The sequence below is a fragment of the Chaetodon auriga genome, chromosome 1 (assembly GCF_051107435.1).
Source record: "Chaetodon auriga isolate fChaAug3 chromosome 1, fChaAug3.hap1, whole genome shotgun sequence".
Lineage (NCBI taxonomy): Eukaryota > Metazoa > Chordata > Actinopteri > Chaetodontiformes > Chaetodontidae > Chaetodon > Chaetodon auriga.
Genome location: NC_135074.1, coordinates 27434422 through 27459456, shown reverse-complemented (window position 1 = coordinate 27459456; position 25035 = coordinate 27434422). Strand labels below are relative to the sequence as shown.

Below are 25035 nucleotides of genomic sequence, written 5' to 3'. Positions count from 1 at the left end.
ATTTCTATAACCCTATGTCAGGGTTTTCTTAACAGCATCTAAGTATATTTACTCAAAGTACAAATCTGAGATACTTGTATTTTATGATTGTTTCAATTTTAAGCTACTTGATACTTATTCACCACGACAGTCTGCAGGAAAATACTGAACTCTTTTCACAGAATTTAGTTACTGACTTTGTAAAGCTCAAGCCCAGGTTCATTTTTTGGCAGTTATGGTCATTTTTAATCGGCTTATTGAACATTTGTTTGGTAATACGTTAGTTCACATCTCAGATTTGTTCAGTGATAAAAATGAATGGGTAAAAGAAATCTGGGCAACACTTTATATTAAGGTGCACATATTGATTATTAACTAGTTGCTTATTAGCGTGCATATTCTTTGCATAGTGGCTCTTTATTAGTCACTATAAAGCACCTATTAATTCTTAATTAACTAAGAGTTTTTCCTCAATAACCTCCTAATTCCAGTTCATTGATTGTAAATAAAGAAGTTGTTGAACGTCGTCCACCTCTCAGTTTTTCTCAAATAGAATTACTGATGATAATGAAGGGAGACAAAATGGCATTTCAGTCTCATTACCAGGCGAAGTGTGTTACACAATTTAGTTCAATAATCCATTACAAAGGTCCTGTGTTTGGGAGCTTCAGGCCGGTGTTTGCGGCGGTGTTGTGTTGAACCTCATCACACTGAGAAACACTTTTAATGTTCTGTTCTCTCGTTCCGATAAAGACAGAACATTTGACGCATCTTCATGCAGTCCAACAGAAAACCACCAAAATCAGCAGCCTCACATGTGACCACAGGCGTGAGCGTCATGTGCTGCATGCAGACATGAGTGACTGCTGATTGGATTAAATTCCTTTGCAGCAGCTAAAATTGGTAGTTCAGTGCCTGTTACTCTTTAATAAATATATTTACTCACTTTCTTCTACTTATAAACAGTGGTGGAAAGTAACTAAGTACATTTACTCAATCTAATCTCCTCACGACCCCTCAGATTTATCTGGTGGCCCTTTGGAGGGGCCCGACCCACCACTTAAATACCAAACTGTGTATTCAGACCTAAAACTGGCTCCACCTCGACAGCTACGACAGTCAAGTCCTGCTAACACACTGATGCAGCAGTAATAATGTTCAAATGATGACGCGCATAATAATTTATCAGTGTTATGGCGCAATATTTCTACAGAAAAGTACTTTTAACTACATTTTATTATTAGTGTTTCTTCAGCTAGTGTTGTAGTGTAGTATAAATCTCTCTGTAGCTTCACTTTCATATTCTTCTTGTTATATTTACACAAACTGGCCTGCATGGAGCTGAGCTTTACTCTCATTACTATCTCTTATTCTCTTTTTTAGTATTTAAAGTTATGTTTTTTACTGTGTGGATCTACTCATTTATTCCCTTTATATCATTTATTAGGTCTGCTTCTTCTGCTGCTGTAACGCCCTTTTACCAGCCTGAAGCTCAGCAAACTGTGTCCTTCCTCAGAAACATCTCTAAATTTGGGATCATCATAGTTTTTCAGGTGAGCTTACATGGACTTATTTGTTTATCATTGAGTGATGCAGGTACGGCACATTTGCAGGTGTTTAATGTAGAAATTCAGAGGGAGAAAGAAATAATTTTGTAATGTTTGACTGTTTCTCTGAACTTGCAGTAAATTTAAAATAATGACTAAACTATGTTTTAATCCAAGTCTTTAAAACAGAGAATAAATTATATCCACTTCTGCAGCAAATGACAAAATGCACGCTATTGAGTTGAAGGGCAGAGTCAGCTTCTCTGCGGCTTACCTGAAGAGACGGGGACAGTCGGAGGAGCTTCTCTGAATCTACAAAAGCTTTCTCACATTTCATCTGGACGACTTACGGTTTACTCTCCGTCCTTGATGATAACTCACTGCTGAACACGGAGTCAGATTCTCGTTTTATATGCAGACATTTGCAGTCGTTGAGCAGCTCAAAGCGCAGCATGAGTCTTCAGCAGCAGCGGAGTCAGGGCGGCGGTGAGACTGTTGGAGCTGTGGATGAAAGCCTGATATTTACTTTCATGGATGCTCTCAGTGTGTGGAGGTGAAGCTGAGTCACAATCACATGCTTTTTAATTTGCTGACATGGAGCCGCTGGTTATTTTGCACAGTAACACACTGATGTTCAGGGTGATAATCAATCACACAACGCTTAGAGGGCCTTTTTTTTCAGCCATTCTGGATCAACAGTAAAAGCACTAAAGCCCACAAACATGAACCAACAGGACAGCAAATGTGTCCAAGCTTTTCAAACTGTCTTAATGTGAACTGACTCATTCTTAAACCATTTGTCCAAATGTGTACATGTCAAGTGTTTCTAAATGTCACGGTTTATTCAAACGTGTTTCCAGATCCACCAGCAGAACTTGAAATTAACACCAACCAGCAGCCAAACGCTGAGTGAGTCTGTTCCATCAGCTGCTCAGGCACAAATCCAGCTTTTATCCAGTCTCACATCATGACTGTGATCAGAACATATCAGCTAGAAACCTGATCCAGCACCGACTGGCTGACATGCTACCGTGCTTATAAGCCTGTGACGAGCTTATTTAATCAGAAGAGATGATCTCAGCTGGAGGGACGCCGTAAACTACAAAAATGAATTGAATAAAGTCTTCATCAGTGTACAGAAGAGCCGTTAATTGGCAGCTGTCCTCCTGTTTCACATTCAAGGCAGGTGAGTGTTTAGAGCGCAGGAAGCCATCCTTCACTTCGGGGCTTGACGGACGATTGTTTTCCCACAGATTTATGTGGAGCTGCCACAGCAGCGAGGGACAGCGCGGCTCCGAGGGACATCTGTGGGGACCGTCAAAACATGCCAAACGCTGGTGATCTCTTCTCTAAATCAATGAATCAATCATTTGATGTGTTAAACATCAGAAAATAGTGAAAATTTGATTGAAAAGTTTGAATCAACACAAAAATATTCAGTCCTGTATCACACATGGCCGAGAAAACCAGTAAATATTCACGTTAACAGCTGCAGCTGCTGACATTCTGACTCTATCATGAAAGCTGCTGATCAGTTTTCCATTGACTGACTACTTCAGCTCTATTCGACTCCTGACGGTCGCCCCGACCACGGTCGATGAAAAGAAGACGAGCAGAAACATTTACTTTGTTAGTATTCATAATAGTTTGTATACACAATGTATAGGAGCACCAATAAAAAAAACATGTTTTTTTTCCAAACTTTTTTCGACATTTTTTAAAAAGCCACAGATTTTTTTTTTCCTACAGAAAGCAAAGAAAGCTCTGTACATGAACAAGCAACAACAGAATTCCTCATCGTGAGCTGCGAAGTGAACAACTCGGCTGCTCAAATTCATATCATCTCTGAAGCAGAAAAACAAAAACATAAAAAACAAGACCAGCTGCCTGCTGCTTACCTAAGACACTACGTTACACAAACAGCTTTGATATTTAAAACACAAGATATGTAAGAAATGTACTTTTCAAAAATTGTGAAAAAGTGCAATACAGGTTCAACTGTTTACAACTCAATAGATTATTTCCCAAATGGAGTTCGGTCCTTTTCTCCCCCCACCCCCCCCACGATTCCCCCTCCCCCACCCCCCACCTTTGTTTTCAGCCCCAAACTTGTTCCTTGTTTGTATCCATAGTTAAAATCTCTTACAGTTATATTGACATTCATGACGATGTACATTTATGAGAAACAAGATATTCACAAAAGTAGAGCAAATTACTATGATTGCAAATGACAAATTTCTTTGGGTAAGAGGGTAATGAAAAACTAGCTTCTTAGATGAACTTCTTTTTTTCCTTTGAACGTCGGATTCGTGTATCGAACAAGCTTCTTTTTTTTCTTCTTCTTCTTCATACAAAAACTACCATGTAAAAAAAAATCTGGGAGTCCCATTCAAAAGGCCAACATCTTTGCGTCTGTAAAAGAACCAGGGCATCTGATGAAGAGCAGCAGCGGAGCCCAGCAAACACGCTCCGCTGTGGGGAAACGCACGCGTGGTTCAGCTGCACGGACGTCTGCAACCAAATATTGGTTTTTGGAAAACGACACACACACATTCGACCTTCTCGTATAAAAGATAACTCGTCTGTTGCAGGTGATCGATGGACTGACTGGGTGCCGTGTGAGGTTTTTTTTTTTCTTTCTCTTTAAGAGGGGTGGGGGTCAGCGCCCTGAGTCCTAGGTACCCCTGACCTGTGAGGAGATATTGTCAAGTCCCACAGAACTATAAAGAAACTGCCATGGCAGTGAGCGACAGCACAACTCCGAGCGAGAGAGCAGAGTCGTCTCGACCGTCCAACATACAAACACGTTGGTAAGGCTTTTAAAACGGAGCTCCCACAACAAACAGAGGACTGAAAAAAGAAGACGTTTAATGTACAAAGCGGGCAACACAATGCCAGAGAAGAATGTACTGTAGAAACACACCAGGCTTCTCTCCCCTTGATATGAAAACTGAGCTTCAGGACTCATCTGTAATCCCACTTTCATCCCAAATAATAACAATGAAATCTGGGAAACATCAAAAGAATGAGGCAGTTTAAAAAAAAACAACAAAAAAACAAAAACAACACAACGTATGTACATGTTTATAAGGATATGTGTGTAAAAAAATAATACAATAACATAGAAAATAATAAAAAGTCATGGCACAATATATGACACAAGGGGGTAAAAACAAAAAATGACCACGTTTATGAATAATGTAGGCTTGTAAAGGGGGGGCTGATATCCAATGTTCACTTCACTGAAACGGCCCAATAGATATACAAAATGCACAAAGAAAACACGGATCAAACAAACACTGTGTGTAGACTGCGCCGCATGAGCACCAACATCAAAAACCAGCATATTTTTGGACTTTCTCCTTTTGACTTGACATTGAATCAACAGCCGTCTCGCAACGAGAAAAAACCTACCGCACGTATTTTTGCTGAGGAAAAAATTCACAATCTTCCGGTTGAAAGCGACCAATGTTTTAAAGTTCATTGTCTCTGAGAACGGTTCTTCATAAAAAGATGAAGCGCGTCACTTTTTCTTCCCTCTCATGGCAATCTCCTTCCTGAGACTGAGCAAGGTAAGCCGAAAAAAGTTCCTAAGTTTCAGTCTGGAGTTTCTTTTTTTTTCTTGCAGGGGGACGTGAGAGTTTCTCTTGGGCACAAGAAGCCGTTTCGTGTCCACCAGCTCCCAAGCTTTGTGATTGGGTGTGTTTGACATTAGAGTGTGTGTGCGTGTGTGTGTTGATGACAGAGAAAGTGTGTCTGCGCGTGTGAAGGTGTGTGTGCGTGCTCATGGCGCTGTGGTGATGGCGTTCAGGTCCTTCATCAGGCCCTCGAGGTGGGCCATCTCCTCGGTCAGCTCGTCGGGCTCGTAGCTCTGAGGGAGAGGAACAGGGTTACTGCGGGGGGCGGGGGAGGGGCAGGGGGGGAGGGAGGCAAGCACCTGGAGGGGGGGAGGGAGGGAGGGAGGGAGGGAGGAGAAGAGAGGAGAGGAAAGGAGAGGAGGAGAGGGTCAGTCAGGGATCTTCCACAGAGGACGGGGGGAGTCGAATGGGTGGGGTGAGGCGAGCTGGGGGGGTGGGTCAATGGGACTGAAGCGTCGAAAACGAGGCAGCAGACAAAAAGCAAAACATCCAGAACCAAAGAGAAGCCGACGTCAACACATGGCCAACAGCCAATCAAGGATGAGGACACGGAGAGAAGGTTGAATGGCACAAATGAAATCATTCCAGCGATGGGGTTTGTTCAGATCAGTTGTTAAATGAATTGATCGAGAGGCAGCCGACAAAAAATGGTGAGATTGAAGTTGGAAAGAATAAAAAGAGAGAAAGAACAAACAGAAAATGTGGTTAAAACCAATCCAGTTTAAAGTGGCTGTATAACCCAGTGCCCAAAGAAAAAACCCGACGTGGAACTGGAGGGAACGTGTGCTCGGTCTCAGTACATATCACATGTTCATCTCCACCAGGCCTGGCAGAAACAGGCTGCTGTGCTGCGAGCAGCCAGTGTGGGGCGCTATACTCACGCTGTCTACGTCCTCCAGCATCTTACTGGTCTCTGGCACATCAGGGGCGTTGGGCACGGTGACGATCATCGGTGTTCGTGTCCTTCCTAGTGTTCCGATCGAGGCTGTTTTAACAACATGGGGGTGAGTGGGGGGCCCTGAATGTGACACACACACACACACGCACGCACACACACACACAATGGTCAGCACAGGCAACAAATGAGATTGCTTTAACTGAACTCTTTCTAACTGGACTTTCCTAACGGGCCACACTGAGGGCCACATTTCATCATCACCACGTACACACAGCCTGCAGGTAGTTTTAAATCAGTCACACACACACCCTCACACACCCTCACACACCATCACACACCATCACACACCATCACACACCCTCACACACCCTCACACACCCTCACACACCCTCACACACACTCACACACCATCCTGCTGCTGCAAATACTCACTAACACACCAAATCTGCATTAATCCACAGCAGGTGAGAAAGCGTCAGCAGGAAATTCACTGTTTACTCCTGACTGACACCCTCACAGACTCGGAGCGAGCTGCTTCTAAAGGTTTACATCTTCATTTTGAACCCGACAGACTCAAGAGTCTGAACACACTCAGAGGCAGAACAAGGCACAGTTGGCACAGACTAAATCGTCCTTTCGCTCAAGCGTAAAGAGGACGAGGATGCATTGTGGGAAAGATTTAGAACTGAGACTTCCAATATCACAATCTTTACTCATCAGAAACACTGTTTGCAGCATTGAAGCTGACCTCTAACTTTACCTCAAAGTAATCATCAATAGACGATTAGCGATTAACTGAAGCATCACATAAAGCACCATCAGTCCGTTTTAGTTGTGGTTCCAGGTCTTAGTCTGGTCTCAGTCTGAACAGCTGGGACGAGAGTCGGCAGTCTTGTAGTCTGATCTGACCTGAGCTTAACTCTGTGTGTGTGTGTGTGTGTGTGTGTGTGTGTGTGTTTCCCCTCACCGGTCTGAGCCAGCAGAGGAGTGCTGGGCAGGGCGGGTGACTCGTATGTTGGGTGGCCGCTGGGTGGGATCGCAGGTACGGCGAAGCTCTTGAGCGGGTGGGCGTGGGCGTGCGGGTGGGCCGGGCGGTGGGGGGGCAGGTTGCTGGAGTAGCTGGGCTCCTCCTCCGTGGTGGTGGAGCCGTGGTAGCTGCCCTCGGGGTCGGCCAGGATCTCCGAGGGGCAGGAGGCCTGGGAGGAGGCTGTGGCTGGAGGGAGGGGCTCTGAACTGGGGGTGTTCCTCACCGACTCTGGAGAGGGGGCAGAGGGGAGTTCAGCAGACCATGAGTGGATGAGTTCACAGGTTTATCACGCTCTAAGTAATGACAGTGCAACACGCACTAGAGCTGAAAGGATAAGTAGATCAACAGGTTTCAGCTTCTCCAATGCAAACGTTTGTGTGTTTTCTTAAAAGTTCTGTGGTAGTAAACTGGATATCTGTGAGTTTTAGTCATTTAAATACATCAACTTGGGCATTTTTCACCTATTTTGGACATTACAGAGACAAAGTGATTGAAAAAAAGTAACCAGCAGATTACTTGATGATAAAAATAATTGTTAGTTGCAGCACTACAGGACACACATACTCTGTCTTAGCAGAAATGAACACTATCACTGTCACTCATTCTTATACGATCAGGCAACAATCCAGATTTTCTCTCCACTGAAGTATCTGCCCCGCAAATCAACGACCAGTCTGCTAAAAGTATAAATCATCGGCTGCGTCTGGCTGCATTCCTACAGTTCAGTTAATTTTGGTAAAAGTTGAGGTGAGTAGAAGAAAGCATAAAAAAAATGTTTTCAGATGGCAGGAAGGTCAGACAGAAGTGATTAGTAACACTTTAAAAACTAAAACATGAACGTAGCAAGATGGCAGCTGCAGGCGAATGAATGAGCAAAAGACGAATCGATGAATGAGTATGACTCCTGCTCTGTACTTCTCCTGCTGTCCAGCAGGTGGCAGCATCTCACCTGTAGAGTCCACCCTGTCTAGATGGGAGATGGGGGTGGCGCAGGCGTGCGGGCGTGGGTGCCCGCTGCCCTGGTGGTAGAGGTAGCTGCGTGTCGGCGACGCCAGGCTGCCCATGTGATAATGGTGGTGATGGTTATCAAGGGAATGGATGGGGTGAGCACTAATCACAGCTGTGAATGGAAATGGATACACACACACACACACACACACACACACAAACACACACACACACACAGGACGAGATGTTAAACCAGCTGTAACGATGAAGGATGTGGAAGTTTTGTTTGTGACACACACACACACACACACATGCGGTTTAAATATTCTCTGTCTGTCAGTCAGTCACCAAATTGAGGGAAGAAGAAACTCAGAAGACAAACAATAAATATTTTGTTGGAAGAATGAAATGGACTTTAGCAGGAGACATATTTGGAAATTGGTAGTTTGTTAAAAAAATGTCTGTGCTCCAATTTTAAAACGTTCAATGTCGCCTGCTCATATCTGTAAACCATGAAGTTCTACTCATCACTCACACACACACACACACACAAACACAAACACACACACTTACGCTGAGGCGGCTGAGCGTCAAAAGGCATCATCATTTTAGGCCTCATCCCTCGTCGGCCTGCTAGTGTAGACATGCTGTCCTCTGATTCGTGGCCTAAAAGGTACGGTGCAAACCAGCCAATCAGAAAGAGCCGCTACTCCTGTTCTTTTTCGTGAATGATTCAGGATCCCCCATCAGTTTCCTAATGTTGGCTTTTGATTGCATTTCTAAACATCGCACTCTGCTTTCTTTCCTTCCTTCTTTTGGGGACTAATTATATCGAGTGGATTTCCTGTGTTTGCAGAGAGCTGTAGCGTTGGCACTGTGTGCTTGCAGCGCTGCAATCATGACAAGTAATGGGCATAATGTATGACAAGCATGAAATGTTTTGCATGATAATCACAGAAAACCCAACAGCAAACACAGGTGCTGACTTGTGAAACAAAAACACCAGCGCATTCTCCACGACTCCTCCAGTCACGCTCCTGGAAGCCAACCTGCGGGTATTAACACATTTCCTGCCAAAAAAACCCAACTGTACTTTCCTGTCTGCCGGCCAAACTGCAGAAGTTTGCTCAGTGTCATCATGCATGTGAGCTCAGGCAGCGACCGCGACATTTCTCTTTGATCTCTTTCCTATAATATCAAATTTTAAGTCGCCCCCCTTCGGCGAGACTGACCCCGGTAGGAGTTGCGCCGCTGCTGCAGGTGGGGGTTGCTGTCCAGGCCGCTGTCAGCCGGCGTGATGTCCTGCGAGGTGCGGGGGATGGGCGTTTCGGTCATGACTGGGTTGGGGTCTGGTGACTTGTCCATGGGCTTGAGCTCCAGCCTCTCGTGGTGAATCCAAAGGTCGGGTGGCTTCAGGTCTTTGGAGTTCCCCTTGTACTTGTGGGAGCCGTTCGAGGACTTTGAAGCAGCGCGCTTTCTGCAGGAGAGAACACGGAGGTGACGATGAAACACTGATCTCATTTATGGAGAGAGGGGACCCAGGAGGGAGTGACTGAGCCTCTTACTTCTTCTGGTGGGAGGTGGTGCGCCGTGTGCACAGGAAGGCCCCCACCACCACCACGATGATGGTGAAGGCTCCCACCGAGATGATGATCACAATGACCAGGATGTGATTTTCACCGTTGCCTCCCACCCCTGATTTACCTCGAGAGGAGAAAGATTGGATTAGACGAGATGCATTTGTAAAAACCTCTTTAAAGGCGCCGGTGAGTCACTAACAGAAGAGCATGTCACATCTAACTACAACAAAAATATGGAGCCAAAGTCTCAGAGTTGAAACGCACGGTCAGAGAAAAGAGGCTTTGTTTTCGTCTTTTGTTAAAATCCAACTATCTGGACACAATCTGATCCTGATTTTAGCTCCTGAGCAGGACTGTTCAAGAAGGTGGGAGGGAAAATCTTACCAACTGCAGTTCCAGGGTCCTGTGGATGCTGGTTTCCTGGAGGCCCCGGCTTCGGTGGAAGATTTGAGGCTGATTCAAAATGGAAAAAACATGTTCGACTGAAACTCCCCTTAAGTGCTTTCATGATGTCTTCTACTGTCACATTTGTTCCTCTGTCAAACGTTTACGAGACACATCATACTCTGAAACTTCCTACAAGCACAAATAGACTCATGCAGCCCAAGTTTTCATCAGCACAGAAGATGGAAATCTTTAGAAAGAGAGATACACGAGGTGCAGAGTCAGCAGTGAAAGATAAAAGTGTGGAGGGGGAGTTTACCTTGGTCATTAGCCATTTTGTCAGAGGACTCAGCTTAACAGGCCAAAGGAGAGCAGGGAGGGAGAGACAATAAAAAGCAAAAAACAGGTTAGCTGAAAAGAGCAGCGAGGGAGATGGAGTGAGGCGAGAGATGGGGATAGTCAGGAGGAGGAGGAGGAGGAGGAGGAGGAGGAGGAGGAGAGGGACAAATCTAGAAGAATGAGGAAGAAGTGAGAAACTAAACAGCAACAGTGTTCTACAAACACAGCCAAGCTGACACTAAAAGCAAAGCATCAAAATACAATACTTCCTCCAAACAGCACAATAAAACACACTGATTTTAAGTAAAATGCTTCACTAAACGTCCCGTGGGTAAAGATTTCCTGAAAAAGGATGCGGCCCTGTCAAAACATTCAGAGAAAAACAGAATAAAGTGCGTGCAGCGCCTTCAAACTGAAGCTAAAATGGATTTTTAACAGTTGGAGCTGGGCGCAAATGTGCTGACCGAACTCTGCAGTAATTCGATCAGCCCCAACCAATCAACAAGGCCGGGGAAACGTCTCTCAAGACGCTTCCTCACAGCAGCATTACCAGGAGTTTGTATACGGCGTTAACTGGAAAACTGATTCAAATCAGGACTGGCACATCGTAGGTCTGTTGGACGTTTAGGGGAAAATACAACCTTGGAGAGCAGCACTTTGTGAGACATCATCAATTTGGGATTTTGATTTGTGATGTGATTTAATAACAGGATTTTTATGTGATGAAATATTTAAAGTGTGCAGACCATTTAGCAGATCACAGTTGTCGCAATATGAGGACTGTTATTGTCTTCAGTTGCTGGTCTGCATGAAAAAACAGCTCTCATGTTGTGCAGCTTGTGGCGTCCGTTACTCAAACCGGACTTCCTGGATTGCATTTCAATGTCTCACCTGTACCTCAAACACCACACTGCCATCACTGCGTTGTGTTTTTAAGGTGCGGCTGTTTTCGGTCCGAATGCTCCCTAACGATGCTGTTACGGCAGGTATTTCCACATCCAGCGGACATCCAATTTAGCATTCATTTAAAGTCATGTTTGTGGCGACTTGACTCATGTAAATCCAACATTAATTATTCTCCAATTAGCTTCACAAGCTGCTGAGAAAAATATACAGCTTTCACAAATACACGACTCTGAAATCATACTCAAAGTGGCAGAAGGGTGGATGTAATTTCATGGTACCACGGGTCCTTGTCGTGTCCCCACGTGCCGTTTTTCAGACTTACTCTTTGGAGTGCGGAAATGCACGGCCTCAGACATGGGGCCCATGCCCTTTGAGTTCCGGGCCTGGATCTTGAAGTAGTAGGTGGTGTCCAGCGTCAGCTCCTGGATCTGGTGGGTCAGGCGGTTGCCCACCACTGGCTCAATAACCCAGTCGTGGACCTCAGCGTTTACATCTGTGCTGTAGTAGATGATGTAGCCTACAACAGGGAAGGTCAGAGAGACAAAGCCGTTCAGGTTCAGCGGCTTTAATGTTGTGCAAAATGAGACGAACAACAGTGTTTTTGTGCTGCTTGGCTTTATTCTTCCAAGTCCAACTGCACAATCAGAGTCATCTATCACAGCCTTTATTAGATTTGTAGAATTCACTGCATTGCATCTCCTTTGAATAAAAAGCCTGCAGTGCTTGGATGGAGATGGAGGCTCCTCTCTGACCACTACTGCACTAAAAAGTGCAAATAAAACAGATTTTATCTGGACATTTTGAGTTGATCAATTCTCCACCGACATGTGATTTCATTAGTCGACGTTTAAAGGAGAGCTGCGACAAACAGCTCTAACACCAGATTATGTTTAATGTCTTTTTTAACACACAAGAGAGACTCTGAGACTCACCCGTGATCTTTCCATTGGCCTCAGAGGGAGGCTGCCAGTTGACAATTATGGTTCGAGGCTTGTTCTCTTTGCTCACCACGGTCACATCTTTCGGGGAGGAGCTGGGAACTGTGGTGGGGTTGAAACAGGACATCTGTTGTGCTGCTGAACAGTGTTTGGTGCACTCACTCGTAACATTTACTACAACATACGATCAAACTGTGTGTCTTTGCATATGTGTGCTTGTTAGTGTCCATGTGTTGTGTGAATCCTGTCTGCCCTAAAAACTGAAGAGCTGACGTTTATTACTTGTTTATATGTGTGTGGTTTTATGACCTTGTAGATAGCATTCACTTACACACACACACACACACACACACACACACACACACACACACACACACACACACACACACCCCTGGCTGGGCAAAAATGGCTGTTCTCCTTCATGTGAAGCACTGTGCGTGTAATTTCTGTAAGGTGTTATAGAAAAAGATTATTATTAACCAAAAAATCCACTTCTTGTCTAATAAGTCTCAATTGAATAATGCATAAAAAAATGACATTTCAAAGAAAATTAGTGTTTGTTTTTAATGTCTGGTTCACTGTGGGGCAACTTTTGCAAATTTGAGTATGTTCAGTTTAAGGCACACGGCACTGCAGGAATCTACAGATACTCAGGAGGTCGCATGTTTTCAGTACAGAACCCATCAAAAACAACCATATGTTGCTACAGCACTATGAGTGATCTTAACAGTGAAGCAGTCATGTTTTTTTTTGTCCAGCTGACTCAGGATCAGTGATCATTTACTGCCATCCCTCAGATGTTGTGCCAAGCGAAAAGCAACATGAAGTCGTGCCTGACCAAGTTTAACAGTAATGGAATAATGAACCAAAACCAAAACAAAATGCATTTTGTTCTATAAGCTTGAACCCTTTAAAGAGTCGGGTCTTGGTTTGTGGCTCTATTGCTCCTCAAGCCGAGACACCAGGCCAAGGTTCTGCAAATTAAGAGAAAAATGTAAACAAATCATTTGTTTTAATACAAAGCTGTATTATTATTAATATTATTATTATCATTTTCCTCATTATTATTATTTTATGATTAGTCCAATTGTCAATTTCGCATGGAAGCAGGGTTAGTCCAACGGAGCAGCAGAGCAGTGCTGAAATTATGTTGCGCAATCACTGGATTTCCTGCAGGTTTCCTCAATTTCACTTGCAGTTAATTTGAGATCTATTGATAAATACCTTTTCTATTATTTGGATTATATTATAGTGTGAAGTGACAGCTTGACTTTCCTCAGGCGTGTCCGCTCCTTCCCTTTGGGCTGCAAAAAGTGAAACGTTACTCCCGGCCAGCCAGGGGCTCCTCACACTGGACATGCTGCTTTTTGTCTTTGTGATCGTCTACATTCTGTGTGTTTCTGTACAATTATTTGTGTGTGTGTGTGTGTGTGTGTGTGTGCGTGTGTGTCTTTGTGTGAGCTCCTACTGGTCTCAAAGGTGGTGCCCTGCGCGGTCATGCTCCACGTGCTGGTGCGGCGGCCTTTGGTCACCATGACGGAGAACTCGTAGAGTGTGTTGGGCTTCAGACCCGTCACCATGTGGTTCAGGCTGGTGGTGTTGGCCATCTGAGGAGAGACAGACAAATGCACAAAGACAGACAGACACACACACACACACACACACACACACACACACAAATTCAGCACGTTTGATGGCAGATGACATTGACTGAACACTGATGAAGCCTCCAGGGAGTCGACAGTATTTTCCAGCCATGAGAAGAAACTCATTTTGTCATCTTTTAACACACTACGGATTATTTTTACCATCCATTAGCTCACTGATTATTTTCTTGATTAATCAAATGACATTTTAGTCTATAAAATGGCAGAAAAATGTGAAAATACCCATCGCAATTTCCTAAAGCTCGAGGTGACATCACTCAAAAAACCAAACATGTTAAGTTCACAATCAGATAAGACAAAAAAGCAGCATATTGGAGAGAAGCTGGAACAAGGGAACAATAACACTATTCAACGATTATTCCATGAACACTCATTTTTCTGTCGATAAATTAATCATTTCAGCTCTGATCAGAATCACCAGGCTGAATATTGTGCAGAGTTTAGGACACATTACACCCCCTGAACGCTGACTGGAACTAAAACCTTTTACATCCTGTGATGCTCCACATGCTGTGAAATTTAGCGTCACACAAAGACAAGTGCGGCCATGATGAAAACGCTGTCAGACCAAATTCGGGAGGTCACCACATCAAGAAAACCGTAACGGTTACACGTGTGTGCATCGCACATTTCTACGGCTTCACAAAAAAATAGTCGGCAATTTTAAAAAGAGTTATGTAAGCGTTCATCTTGATCTTTGCTGGCCTGAGCCGGCAGGAGAGAAACAGGGCTGTAGCTGCAGCTTGCTGGGGGTCGTGGCAGCGGTGAGTCAGGCTCGCCGGGTCGCTAACAGCCCTATCTATAACGTTGCGTGCTATGACAAAAGTGCAGTTCTCCTTTGGGGGCTGTCAAACAGAGGGCAGTGGGATAGGAAAAGAAAACACTCTGTCCTTTAGAAACACGCTGCCAGTTTGAGAGCAGCCGTCTCTTAAATAATGTACAAGCTCGTCCGGCTAGACTCCCTCCTAGAGAAGTGAGGACATGAAGAAGAGCAGCATTAAGGTGAAGGCATCACTGTTGGTTAGACTGGCCTTTATCACAGCGAGGCCTGTACTTCATACAGGATGTACAACGTGTAGTTTCAGGTCCACACTCCGCTGATACATAAACACAAAGACCTCTCTAACAGACTTGTTAATATATTGAATTTGGTTAATAGGACAGAAACATAATGAGCGTGTGGAACTCTTTAATTACCGCCACAGCGTGAGAATCAAACCAATTTAAGCATCCACTCATGGAAGCAAGAGCTGACTGTGTGTGTGTGTGTGTGTGTGTGTGTGTGTGTGTGTGTTGGTTCTATGGAGAATGCACTGTCAGATCTACACCCTCTTTTTCTAGTTCTCAGTTTGTCTTGTCCTTATTGAATAATTTATCAGGAAACGCTGGCCTTTATCTGAGCTCTGCTCGGTCACAGGTTTGCACACATGCATACACCCACGAACACACACGCGCGCACACACAGGCTCACACCCACTGTGATCCAGTAATCAGAGGTAAGTAATCATCATAATTGAGCTGCAGGTCAAGAATCAGAAGCTGAATCTCAAAGACCTTGTTTCAGGCTCGGCTCGTCACAAACATTGTAGCTCAGTCTAATACATTACAGTCAGGCGCATGACTGGACTCTGTAAGAACTCTGCATCTGTACGACACTGATCCCCAGCAAATGAATGTAATATTCCAGAGCTGCACTACATCATTTGACCGAGCATGAAGTCTGGAAATGAGCTTGTTTGGGGCTATAATTTCTTTACTGATGAACATGAATTAATCTGCTATTAATCACATTTTAGCATTTGTTTGCCAAGCAAAAACATGCTTGTTTGAACTGTGCTGTGGGAACAATTTTCTGACATTTTATAGACTAAACTATCAATCAATCAATGAAAAATACAATAGTGATATTTAAGTTATATTCCTTGAGGTTCTCTTGAGATCAGACTCCATTCTTGATACTATTCATAATCGGCTTTTTCAGTAATTATCTCTCTGTACAGCAGCGTTCTTTGTTAGTGTCGCGGTGCGTTATTATCTTTGCTGGATTCAAACTGCCTGCTTAAGCACGAGGGATTCACGGGAAACGATGCATGTTTGTAATCCAGTGCTCCTGTTTTTGACACCAGCCTCACTGTTAACTGCTCGCTCTCCTGCAGCCGTGTTAACTTACTGCTAATGCAAACTGAACATTTCCTAATGCTGATGGCGTTCAACTGGAAAAACACATGTTGGCTTTTATTGTGAAGCAGCCACAGGAAACGTTGCAGCGTGTTTGGCGTGACTGTTCATCAAAAATGTGACAGCAAAACAAGACAACTGAGATTTCTTTGACGGCAGATCAGTTTTAAAATATTGCAGGGAGTGATGGAGCTGCACACCTCTGACTTCTCCACCACGTGAGGAGTTTACTGTGGCCCGCTGCTGCAGGGAAAACTACCTGCATCGTACGCCGCATGAAATCAGATCATGGTGGCCAATCATTGACTTTGTTAGTGAATCAACATGAGTTTGTTAGTAGCTGCTCTTCTGTTGTGTTTCTTTTTCTTTTGGTCATTCTTTGTCTTTACTGGGCAGTCAGCAGTGAAGAGTTAGACAGGAAACACAGGCTCTCAGCTGGAAGTGAGCTGTGAACTTTGCGGTTATGTGGCTGTAAGCGTTTGACTACCAAGATGCTCCTTTGCTGCATTTCTGACAAAGTAGCTGCTCAGCGAGTGTTTGCTCTGGTATTAAACAGTTATCACTGTTACCATGAATGCTGGCGAACCAACCGGGATATAAATCTTAAGGATTCCAACTTAAATAGATAATGAAAATAATCCTCAGTTGCAGCTCTGCTACTGTACAGTCATTACAAAGAAACTTTAACATAATAAACCATAGTGAGGCCTTCACACTTTAATTAAACCACTATATCTACACATACAGAGAGCCATTAGCTGAGCCAGCCTCTGAGCTCTGCACTCAGACAACTTTTAACATAAACGGAGAACAAAGAGAGTCTTATTAAACCTACATCACCACGATCACCTCCAGGAAAAGTCTTGTTAATGTCCTGCTGTTAACTGTTTGAACCGCAGCTGAAGTATTTGACTGAAGGTCTGTTGACTTGACCCCGTGAACCATTTCTAACTCGACCTAAAACAACACTGAGAGGAAGATTATTGCCATAACACTAAATCCTGAGGAAGAATTTCTCAGTCTCGAGTAACGACTTCTCTTTATAGTGCTTCAAACGGATTACTGCAAATATCAGCATTATTCTGCCGCTGTGCCTGGGAGCTGCTGTGGGAATACTTTGTTATATATCATCGTATGACATTGCTTTTTATTTTCTGCACATCAATACATCTCTCTGATAAGTGGAAGGGATGCACAAAGCCCCACTGCACTGTAGTACACAGGAACTGTGCCGCATTAAACAAAGGCGTATCACCAAAGTTTGATCAGACTGGAATGATTTGAGTTGTTCTTCGCTGAATTACACCGAGCTGTAAGAGTTACTTGAGCTTGAAAGTGCTGAGCTAAACCAGAAAGAGGAGAGAGCTTCTTTTGTTGGAGGAATCTTACTGTCAATTAAACTAACAGTGAGGATTTCAGAGCAATAGTTTCATGACATCTACTTCCTGATTTGCACAAATACACACAGATAATCAGGGAGTGAGAACGCCTTACCTTCACTTTGGTGTTGGCAGGGATGTTGGTCTTCCAGCGCACCGTGTAGAAGCGGTTATCTGTGATCTTTTGGTTCTTGGGCAGCGAGTTGTCGGCCCAGGTCACCTTGATGGTGTCATGGCTCAGCACGGAGGCCTGAACACCCACGGGTGGCATCATGGGAGAGGGGTCTGGTACTGGGGTGTATGGAGCATGGAAGAGTTCGTAGAAATCAACATCAGGGTCTATGGGGTCTGCACATCAGGCAGAAAACCCGCATGCATGCACGTAAATTAAAATGACCAAAATTAAAACACGAGGAGAAGCGTGGTGTGATGGATCAGACAGTGGAGTAAAAACAGCATGCAGGGAGGAACGAACGGGAGAAAATAAGGTTAATGAGTTAAAATGAAGGACGACGACGTGGGAGGAAGAAAAAGATAAGGTAAGTGCAACAAGGATGGGATTGGGAAGGGTGAAGAGAAAGAGAGAGAAGATTCTATTAGAAAAACAGACACTGACCTCTACAATAAGACGGAGCTACAGACTCAGCTGCTATATAGAAGCTACTGCACAGTATGTGGTGTTTTATCAAGAACTACTGTGGCACTACAGAGAGAGGAAGAGATACTCTATTCATAAGAAAAGATTACAGTAAATGGAAAACCAGAGTGCAAGCAGATGCCCACAATCCTACAGGCAACTTCTCAGACCTGCACATTAAGGTATTGACACAGTCTTTTTAGAGAGAGACAATACCGAAATGTTTACAGCACAGCATTTTAATACAAAGCAAATAAACAGACGGACTCTGAATGCCATGGAACAGTTCCCTCTTTTCAGAGTAACGCTGATGCATTATGTCCTTGAACACCGCAGAGAGAATACGGAGGCTTTGAGTATCAGAGCCGGCAGGAGGGTCATGAACAAGTGGCGGCTGCGGTTCGACGTGTCTCCGCCGAGTGCTGCCTCTGCTCTGAGGCTCAAAGACGATGGGTGAAAGGCTTGTGGTGAAAGGTAGAGCTTTGGTCTCTCCCACCTTCCACAGTCATAGAAATGTTCTAACAGGGTTACAATCCAAATCCTGTCGGCCTGTTTGTAACGACTGCATTTAATCACTTCGCATGTGTCTGTGTTCTAATTAGCGGGATGGCGTCCTGTATGATATCTGCACCGATATTAATATTATCTTCCTGTCATTGCCGTGCATGTTTCTAAACTTGTTTTTTCAAAATTTTAATCTTATATTCTATATTCTACGCCATGTATGATGCAAATGAGATGAAGCCTTTTGGCGAACTGTAGCACAACTACAAAAATGTTTATTAATGTGCTCTATCCTCCTTCAATTAAACAGGCTGCTCATGTTTACATGGAGACACTTTAAGTATGATTATTGTTCTCATGCCCTGATTCTAGTTGTATCAACTGGTCATTGCAAATGCAGACAGAATCTCCTTCCAGCACGTGTAATTATTTATTCTGTTATCAATACACCGTCGACTGTGATGCAGTTTTCCGGAGACTTAATTGAGAAATGAGGGATGATTTTAGCTAATACAGTAAAAACATACCTGAACAAACGACATACTTAATACCAAATTAATAACAAAATGTTTATATCGTCATAACAATCCATTCAGCGAATTAAATTGTGAAATCCAGTGGCGTTCACCTTTAAGAGCCCCATACGAAGCGCAGTCCACCACTTGAAAAGGATAAATGGTATTTAGTACGTTGCTTAACGACAACCTGTTGTTTGGTTTTCTGTTTATGTAACAGTGAGAGTGTGTATACGTGCTTGCACGAAGGACACTTGAGTGTGTTTGTGTGTGAGGTGCCTGCCCATTACACTCCATAAAGCCCAGTGAGTGAGTGTGTGTGTGTGTGTGTCTATGAAAGGGAAAGAGGGGCTGAAACGAGCCGCTTCTGGCCAGCATGCTGACGGATAAACGCTTCAAGATGGCCTTCTGGCCGCTACTTTCTCTGTCCTTGGTTTAGTGGAGACGGAGGAAAAAAGCTTTGGTCAGTCACCCGCGGTGACACTCCTCCTCGACCACTTGTTGGTCCTCTCCTCTCCGCCTCGCTCCATTTGACACCTCTTTGTGCAGAGCTAACCTCATTATATTCTCAAGACTGAGTCAGAGTGTGTGAGTGTGTGTATGATGAAGATCCAAGCATTCATGTGGTTGTGGAGAGGCACTGAGGTTTTTGGGGTGGCATGCAAGCTGCATTTCTTTACCCAGCTTGGAGGAATCGCCTCCAGCGTTGGTAGAACACACTGCAGGACAGAGGCTGACTTGCCCTTGTAGGGGTTTATTACAGATGGGGTGCGATCCCTCATTTCCTGCTTTTCGGCTACGACGTCATGATATTATAACACATTCATCCGAGCACTCTCTCAGCCTAAGTTCACCAAGTTTTTCCTCAGTTTTTTTTTTTTTTTTTTTCAAAAGTAAAAGTACTATGTAGGTCAGCTCGTCTTTTTAATGCCGACTTGAACAAACTGGCAGGAACGGAACGCGCCCCAGAGGATTCAGCAGCAGAAGATGGTGGTGGGCTTTGGTTCTGCTTTGAGAGGAAACGTTTGGATCTGACGAAGGGTTGCCAAAGCCACCACAGGGGGTCTGAGCGTGTGCAGCGCTGTGTGTGTGTGTGTGTGTGTGTGTGTGTGTGAGTGTGTGTGTGTGTGTGAGTGTGAGTGTGAGGAAGCAGGGGCTTCATGGAGAGAAGTGTACAGTATGACAGTGTGCGGGTGTGTGCGCACTTAGACTGCCACCCCCCCTCGAAGCGTGTTGACGTGACTCATGTCATCCAGCATCCCACCCCTCTCCAGCTCAGCGGTGCAATCGTGCTGCGGCAGAGACAAACTGGAGTGATCAAGGCTGAGAGGGGAGGCGGGAGGCTGGATGGGAGAGGAGGCGGGAGCAGCCCACATTCTGGGACACCCCAGGGAGCAGGGGCTGGTTGTCTTCTGACACTGTCACATAAACTGTGTGAACTCCGCCAACACGCAGTCTAACTGGCAGCGCGTCGCACGTTAAGATCATTTGTCAAGCACTGAGACTGAAGTTCGACTTCTAATTGTTAACGGGGCTGTGATCTAACGCTTGAAGAATTACGGCTCGTCTGCTGCAGTTAAACTGGGTTGTCTGGATTCTTTATCTGATGCAATCAAGTTGTTTCATGATCATGTAAGCAGATACGGAAAGATAACAGGCTACAGAGTATTATAGGGTCAATATTGATATACAATGAAGCCATATTTCAGCTGATACTTTGAACATATAACATCAACAAACTGTTCGATATGGATCTCTTAAACTTGGTTATGGAAGAACTCTGACCAAAAAATGTAAACCAGATATTTGACAATGGGAAAATAAGCTTGACACTCTCTGGTGGACAAACTGGAGGGAGACATTTCTGACATTTCTGGCAGCTGATCCTATTTCCATGTCTTGTTACGTCTCTGACAGACCAAAACTGCCTGATAACATCTGCTATGCCACAGTATGTGCTGGGCTCTACTACAAGGACGTAAACTAATGTTCACACCCAGTAGGGTTAAACTGGTGCCTGATCAGACTAATGAGGACGGCGAGTGTGTCGAAACTGTTACTGTGTACATGTAAGATTGGATGAGCACAAAAACACTCTTCTCTGCTTGTCTCAGGGGATAAGATTCTGTGGGAATCTCAATATCGGGACAGCTGGTAATCTAAGGGCAAAATTTGAGGGTTTTGAACATTGATTAAAAAGAGACTCAAGCATACTGGGGGCCATTAAGAAGAGAGTTAATTATAGCAGCGAGACACCCTGATGACCCGTTACCTTCTTGGTAATTTGGAGTCCAGACACATTCTGCCTGATAATGATCTCAGGTTAGAGAGAGCAAAGATAAATGACAGTCGCAGTATTTCTTTCTTGGCTGAGTGACTACAGCCATCCAGTGCGATCACATCCCATAATACCGTACGCAGTGTCTGTCGTGTATGAGATTCTACCACAGACCGACAGCAAATATATACAGAGAGAGATGGAAACAGGTGAGCGGTGAGCAGCTTTCTGTGAGGACCATACCTGACTGTGGTCTGGTGATGGCGCTCTCATACACAGGAATCCCCTCGCCCACGTTGTTGAAGGCCTTCAGCGTGATCACATAGTGGGAGCTGGGGTCTGAGAGAGAGAGAGAGAGAGAGAGAGAGAGAGAGAGCGAGAGAGAGAGAGAGAGAGAGAGAGAGAGAGAGAGAGAGAGAGAGGACGAGTGAGACAAACTGATGCAGCCATCTAATCAAGCCAAAACTCTGGAGACTCTCGACTCATAATTGCGATATTAGCCCGAATGAGAATCTGAATACAATCATTCCTCTTACTGTGATTGTAATGAAGGCTTCAATTATGCATATATAGATATTTTGCAACAATTCCTCCCCAAACCTCTTGATTTTAGAAGACAATTTTCAACATAATCCACTTTCAGACCCTTTCCTGAGGCTTTGATCACTGTAATATTACTGGTTGTGATTAATTATGCCAATAATAAAAAGCATGACCTACATAATGGATGCAGCAGGACAAAAGCGTATTTTCCCGTGAAGCAAAATCTGTAATAGTGTGTCTGCTTTTCAAATCAATACCTCTTCCTGAAATAAGAACATGATCACCACAGTGATTTGAAGTTAGTCTTTACAATAATTTGTGCAGTTACCTCAAAGGTTGGACTGATCCTTTGCAAAAAAAAAAAAAAAAAAGGCACTCAAGCAACATTTTAGGGAGTTAGGCCTTCATGTTGATGCTTCGCTTTAATGACAGCAAGAATTAAAATCACCAAAACAAGTTTTATTTAAACATTTTTGACCTTTAATTATTGTGTCCCCATTAGGCTAATCTGTATAATTAGCAGCTCAGGCGTGTGGTGGAGGAGAGCTCATTAATTCTCTAAATACTCACTATGAGGTACAGATGAATGGCTTCATCTTGTTTGTGTGTGTGTGTGTGTGTGTGTTTGCTCATTAGTATACTTTCAGTGTCAGATATATCACATTTACATCTGAAGTAGGAAAATCACTAATGTTCTAAATGCTAACATTTTGGGCTTAGACTAATTTGTCCCCATGCTCTCATCAGTTTAATGATGATTCTTCAGTGCATTTCTGTGGTATCTGTAAGTAAGTAAGTAAGTAAGTAAGTATCTGAGAGATCGAATCAATATCGGTAAAAACAGAAGAAACAAAGCGATAAACATGTACCGATACAGAATGGACGGCAGCGGCTTGTTCTTACCAAGGTTCTCGATGGTGTAGTAGCGCTGCTTGTAGTCCACTTTGATGGTCTGAGCGTGAGGACTGCCGATGCCATAGCCGATGGTGTACCCGCGCACCACGATGTCCTGGTTCTCGGGCGGCGTCCAGCTCACCACGATGCTGTTGACCAGCGGGCGGACGTGAAGGGAGCTGGGCTGGTCTGGTACACGTGATTCTGGAGATGGAAATGCGGGAAAAACTTGTCATAAATTACACACAAACTCAACAGTAACCGAGTGCTTGAGGTTCAGTCTGTATGAACTGAGCAAAGCAGGTGTTTTTACCATCCAGGTCGCTCTCAAACGTCTCTGCCGTGGTCCACTCGGTGGCTGGGCCCGTGCCGTTGACCGTCATGGCCGACACCCGGAAGGAGTACTCTGTCCCGCGCTCGAGACCTGGACAGGCAACACAAACGGGTCAACGCACGGTGTTAAAACTGAGATGAGGCTGAGCTGAATTTCACACAGAAAAAAAACCTCTTTCTTCTGCTGAGGTTTCGAATTACACTAACAATAAATATTTTGAAAGCACAAATATCTTTAACGGATGCCTGATACTCCTCTACACAATTTTAGGAGAAAATCTATAAGCCCGCACGGGGAAGGATCAAGTGAAGCTTTCTGTGGTGCGATTCGCTTTCTTTTCCACTCAGTAACATGGAGGCGACTGAGATTCACTCTTCACCTTTGATTAATATATATTTGGTGGGTAAAGGTTTGTTTCCTTTTAAGATGTGTTCAAAGAAAAGTGCGTAATTGCAGCCGGCACAAAAAGTACAGCACTAAGGGACTACAAAGAGTAGAAAAAAAAACTTTGGGAGACTGGATTCGTTCATATTTAAAGCCGCGTCTCCTTCAGAACGAGCCGTTTCACCGCTGGGTGCTGGCTTTGGTATTCAGAAAAGAGGGGAACGCCTGCTGATAAATGATGTGTTGCTGTATTAATTTGCTGTAAAATTTTTCATCATCGTCATATTGTCCCATTTGCACGCTACATGCTAATCCTGTAGTCTTTTCTCTCTGTACCCACTATTCTGGGCCACCCTTGGGGGTAGCTTCTGAAGACTGCCTAACTATCCGTGCCTCCAAGGCTACAACATCTCCTTCTAAACGCTTTTGAACCAACAAACACCCCTCTGTTTCACCCCCCAGAATGTTCTCGAAAATCAACTTTTAAGTGTATATTCTCTTTGATGCAGCACGCAGCGTGAGGCCGGGCCACTTGAAAGTTGCTGAGACAACATCTAATATTAATCACCATTGCTGTGTGTCTCTGGTGATATTGTGCATATCTTGGCGGTAGCAGCGGGTAACGTCAGGGTACAGTAAGAAATGTACCTCCAGCACTAAATATTCAGATAAAATTCACATGTTGACTAAATAAACAGACCAACAGCAACACTGACTCCAAAGAGCAACTCAAGACACGTCTTCAGTCTCAAGATCAAGATTTTAAATATTGCAGCATGTCAGACAGAGCTGACAGTATCCGAGATACATCCAGCAGAGATAAAATGGAGCCTGATAACATAAAAGTTTTAATATAGGACCAATCTGAAGCATCGAAGAGGAACAGTGGTCTCTAAGAAGGAAAAAAAATAAAGTTTTCTGACTGGATCCACCATCTTAAAACGAAGAGTTGGACCATCTGTGGACTTAATGCTGCAGAAGACAAGCTGTGTTTGGAGTGAGGGGCACGAATCACTCACAGAGCCGTCATTATTTCGATGGCCCTGTTCACACTTAGCATCAAAACACACCCTCCGTGATCAAGAGGACAGCTCAAAAACACAAGTGCTAACACACCCCAGGACATATTGAGGACACAGTGGGACGCACTCAGCCATGTTTGGAAGGGATCCAGGATGCACTTGTTCATAATTGTAGTGTAAATATCCCCAACATAACGAGGATCGCCTGTTCAACACTTCAGCATACTAATACTACATAAAGAAAGGGCTTCTAAGCATCTGTATCAGATAAGAGTTGACTAACAGCCTCTTTCTCTGCATTTCTCTGCTCCGTCACTTCTTGCATTTATCACAGGGTTTTTGGTTCAAAGCGCTGGAAAAATGGGTGAAATTCCAGTCAAATATTATCTGTTTATTGAGCTTAAAACAGCTGGTATGCAGGCTACGTGAAGAGTGACATCACGGTTTCAGAAAATACTTGTTATGGTTTGCCGTGTGGCCGCATCTGATCCGTCTCTGTCTCGCTCGTCTCGTCGT

General features: G+C 44.1%; 1 protein-coding gene across 15 annotated transcripts in view; it reads right to left on the bottom strand.

Moving 5' to 3' along the window:
• Positions 1 to 3147: 3147 nt before the first annotated feature.
• The window catches only part of neo1a (neogenin 1a), a 151593-nt gene continuing 129705 nt past the window's right edge, over positions 3148 to 25035 (bottom strand). For 2 of the 15 annotated variants that reach the window (XM_076732746.1, XM_076732692.1), the window contains exons 14-29: positions 23093 to 23203; positions 22789 to 22983; positions 21586 to 21681; positions 17524 to 17756; positions 13653 to 13791; positions 12179 to 12286; positions 11569 to 11763; positions 10321 to 10353; positions 10002 to 10070; positions 9603 to 9741; positions 9270 to 9514; positions 8611 to 8703; positions 8039 to 8209; positions 7030 to 7317; positions 6046 to 6182; positions 3148 to 5463 (exon numbers count right to left, since the gene is read on the bottom strand). In XM_076732746.1, the coding sequence (XP_076588861.1) occupies positions 5311 to 5463; positions 6046 to 6182; positions 7030 to 7317; positions 8039 to 8209; positions 8611 to 8703; positions 9270 to 9514; positions 9603 to 9741; positions 10002 to 10070; positions 10321 to 10353; positions 11569 to 11763; positions 12179 to 12286; positions 13653 to 13791; positions 17524 to 17756; positions 21586 to 21681; positions 22789 to 22983; positions 23093 to 23203 (2405 nt within the window). In that variant the 3' untranslated portion in view covers positions 3148 to 5310. Of the gene's footprint in view, positions 5612 to 6045; positions 6183 to 7029; positions 7318 to 8038; positions 8210 to 8610; positions 8704 to 9269; positions 9515 to 9602; positions 9742 to 10001; positions 10071 to 10320; positions 10354 to 11568; positions 11764 to 12178; positions 12287 to 13652; positions 13792 to 17523; positions 17757 to 21585; positions 21682 to 22788; positions 22984 to 23092; positions 23204 to 25035 lie in introns of all 15 variants that reach the window. The other 13 variants (XM_076732737.1, XM_076732701.1, XM_076732727.1 and 10 more) reach the window with 13 other exon arrangements.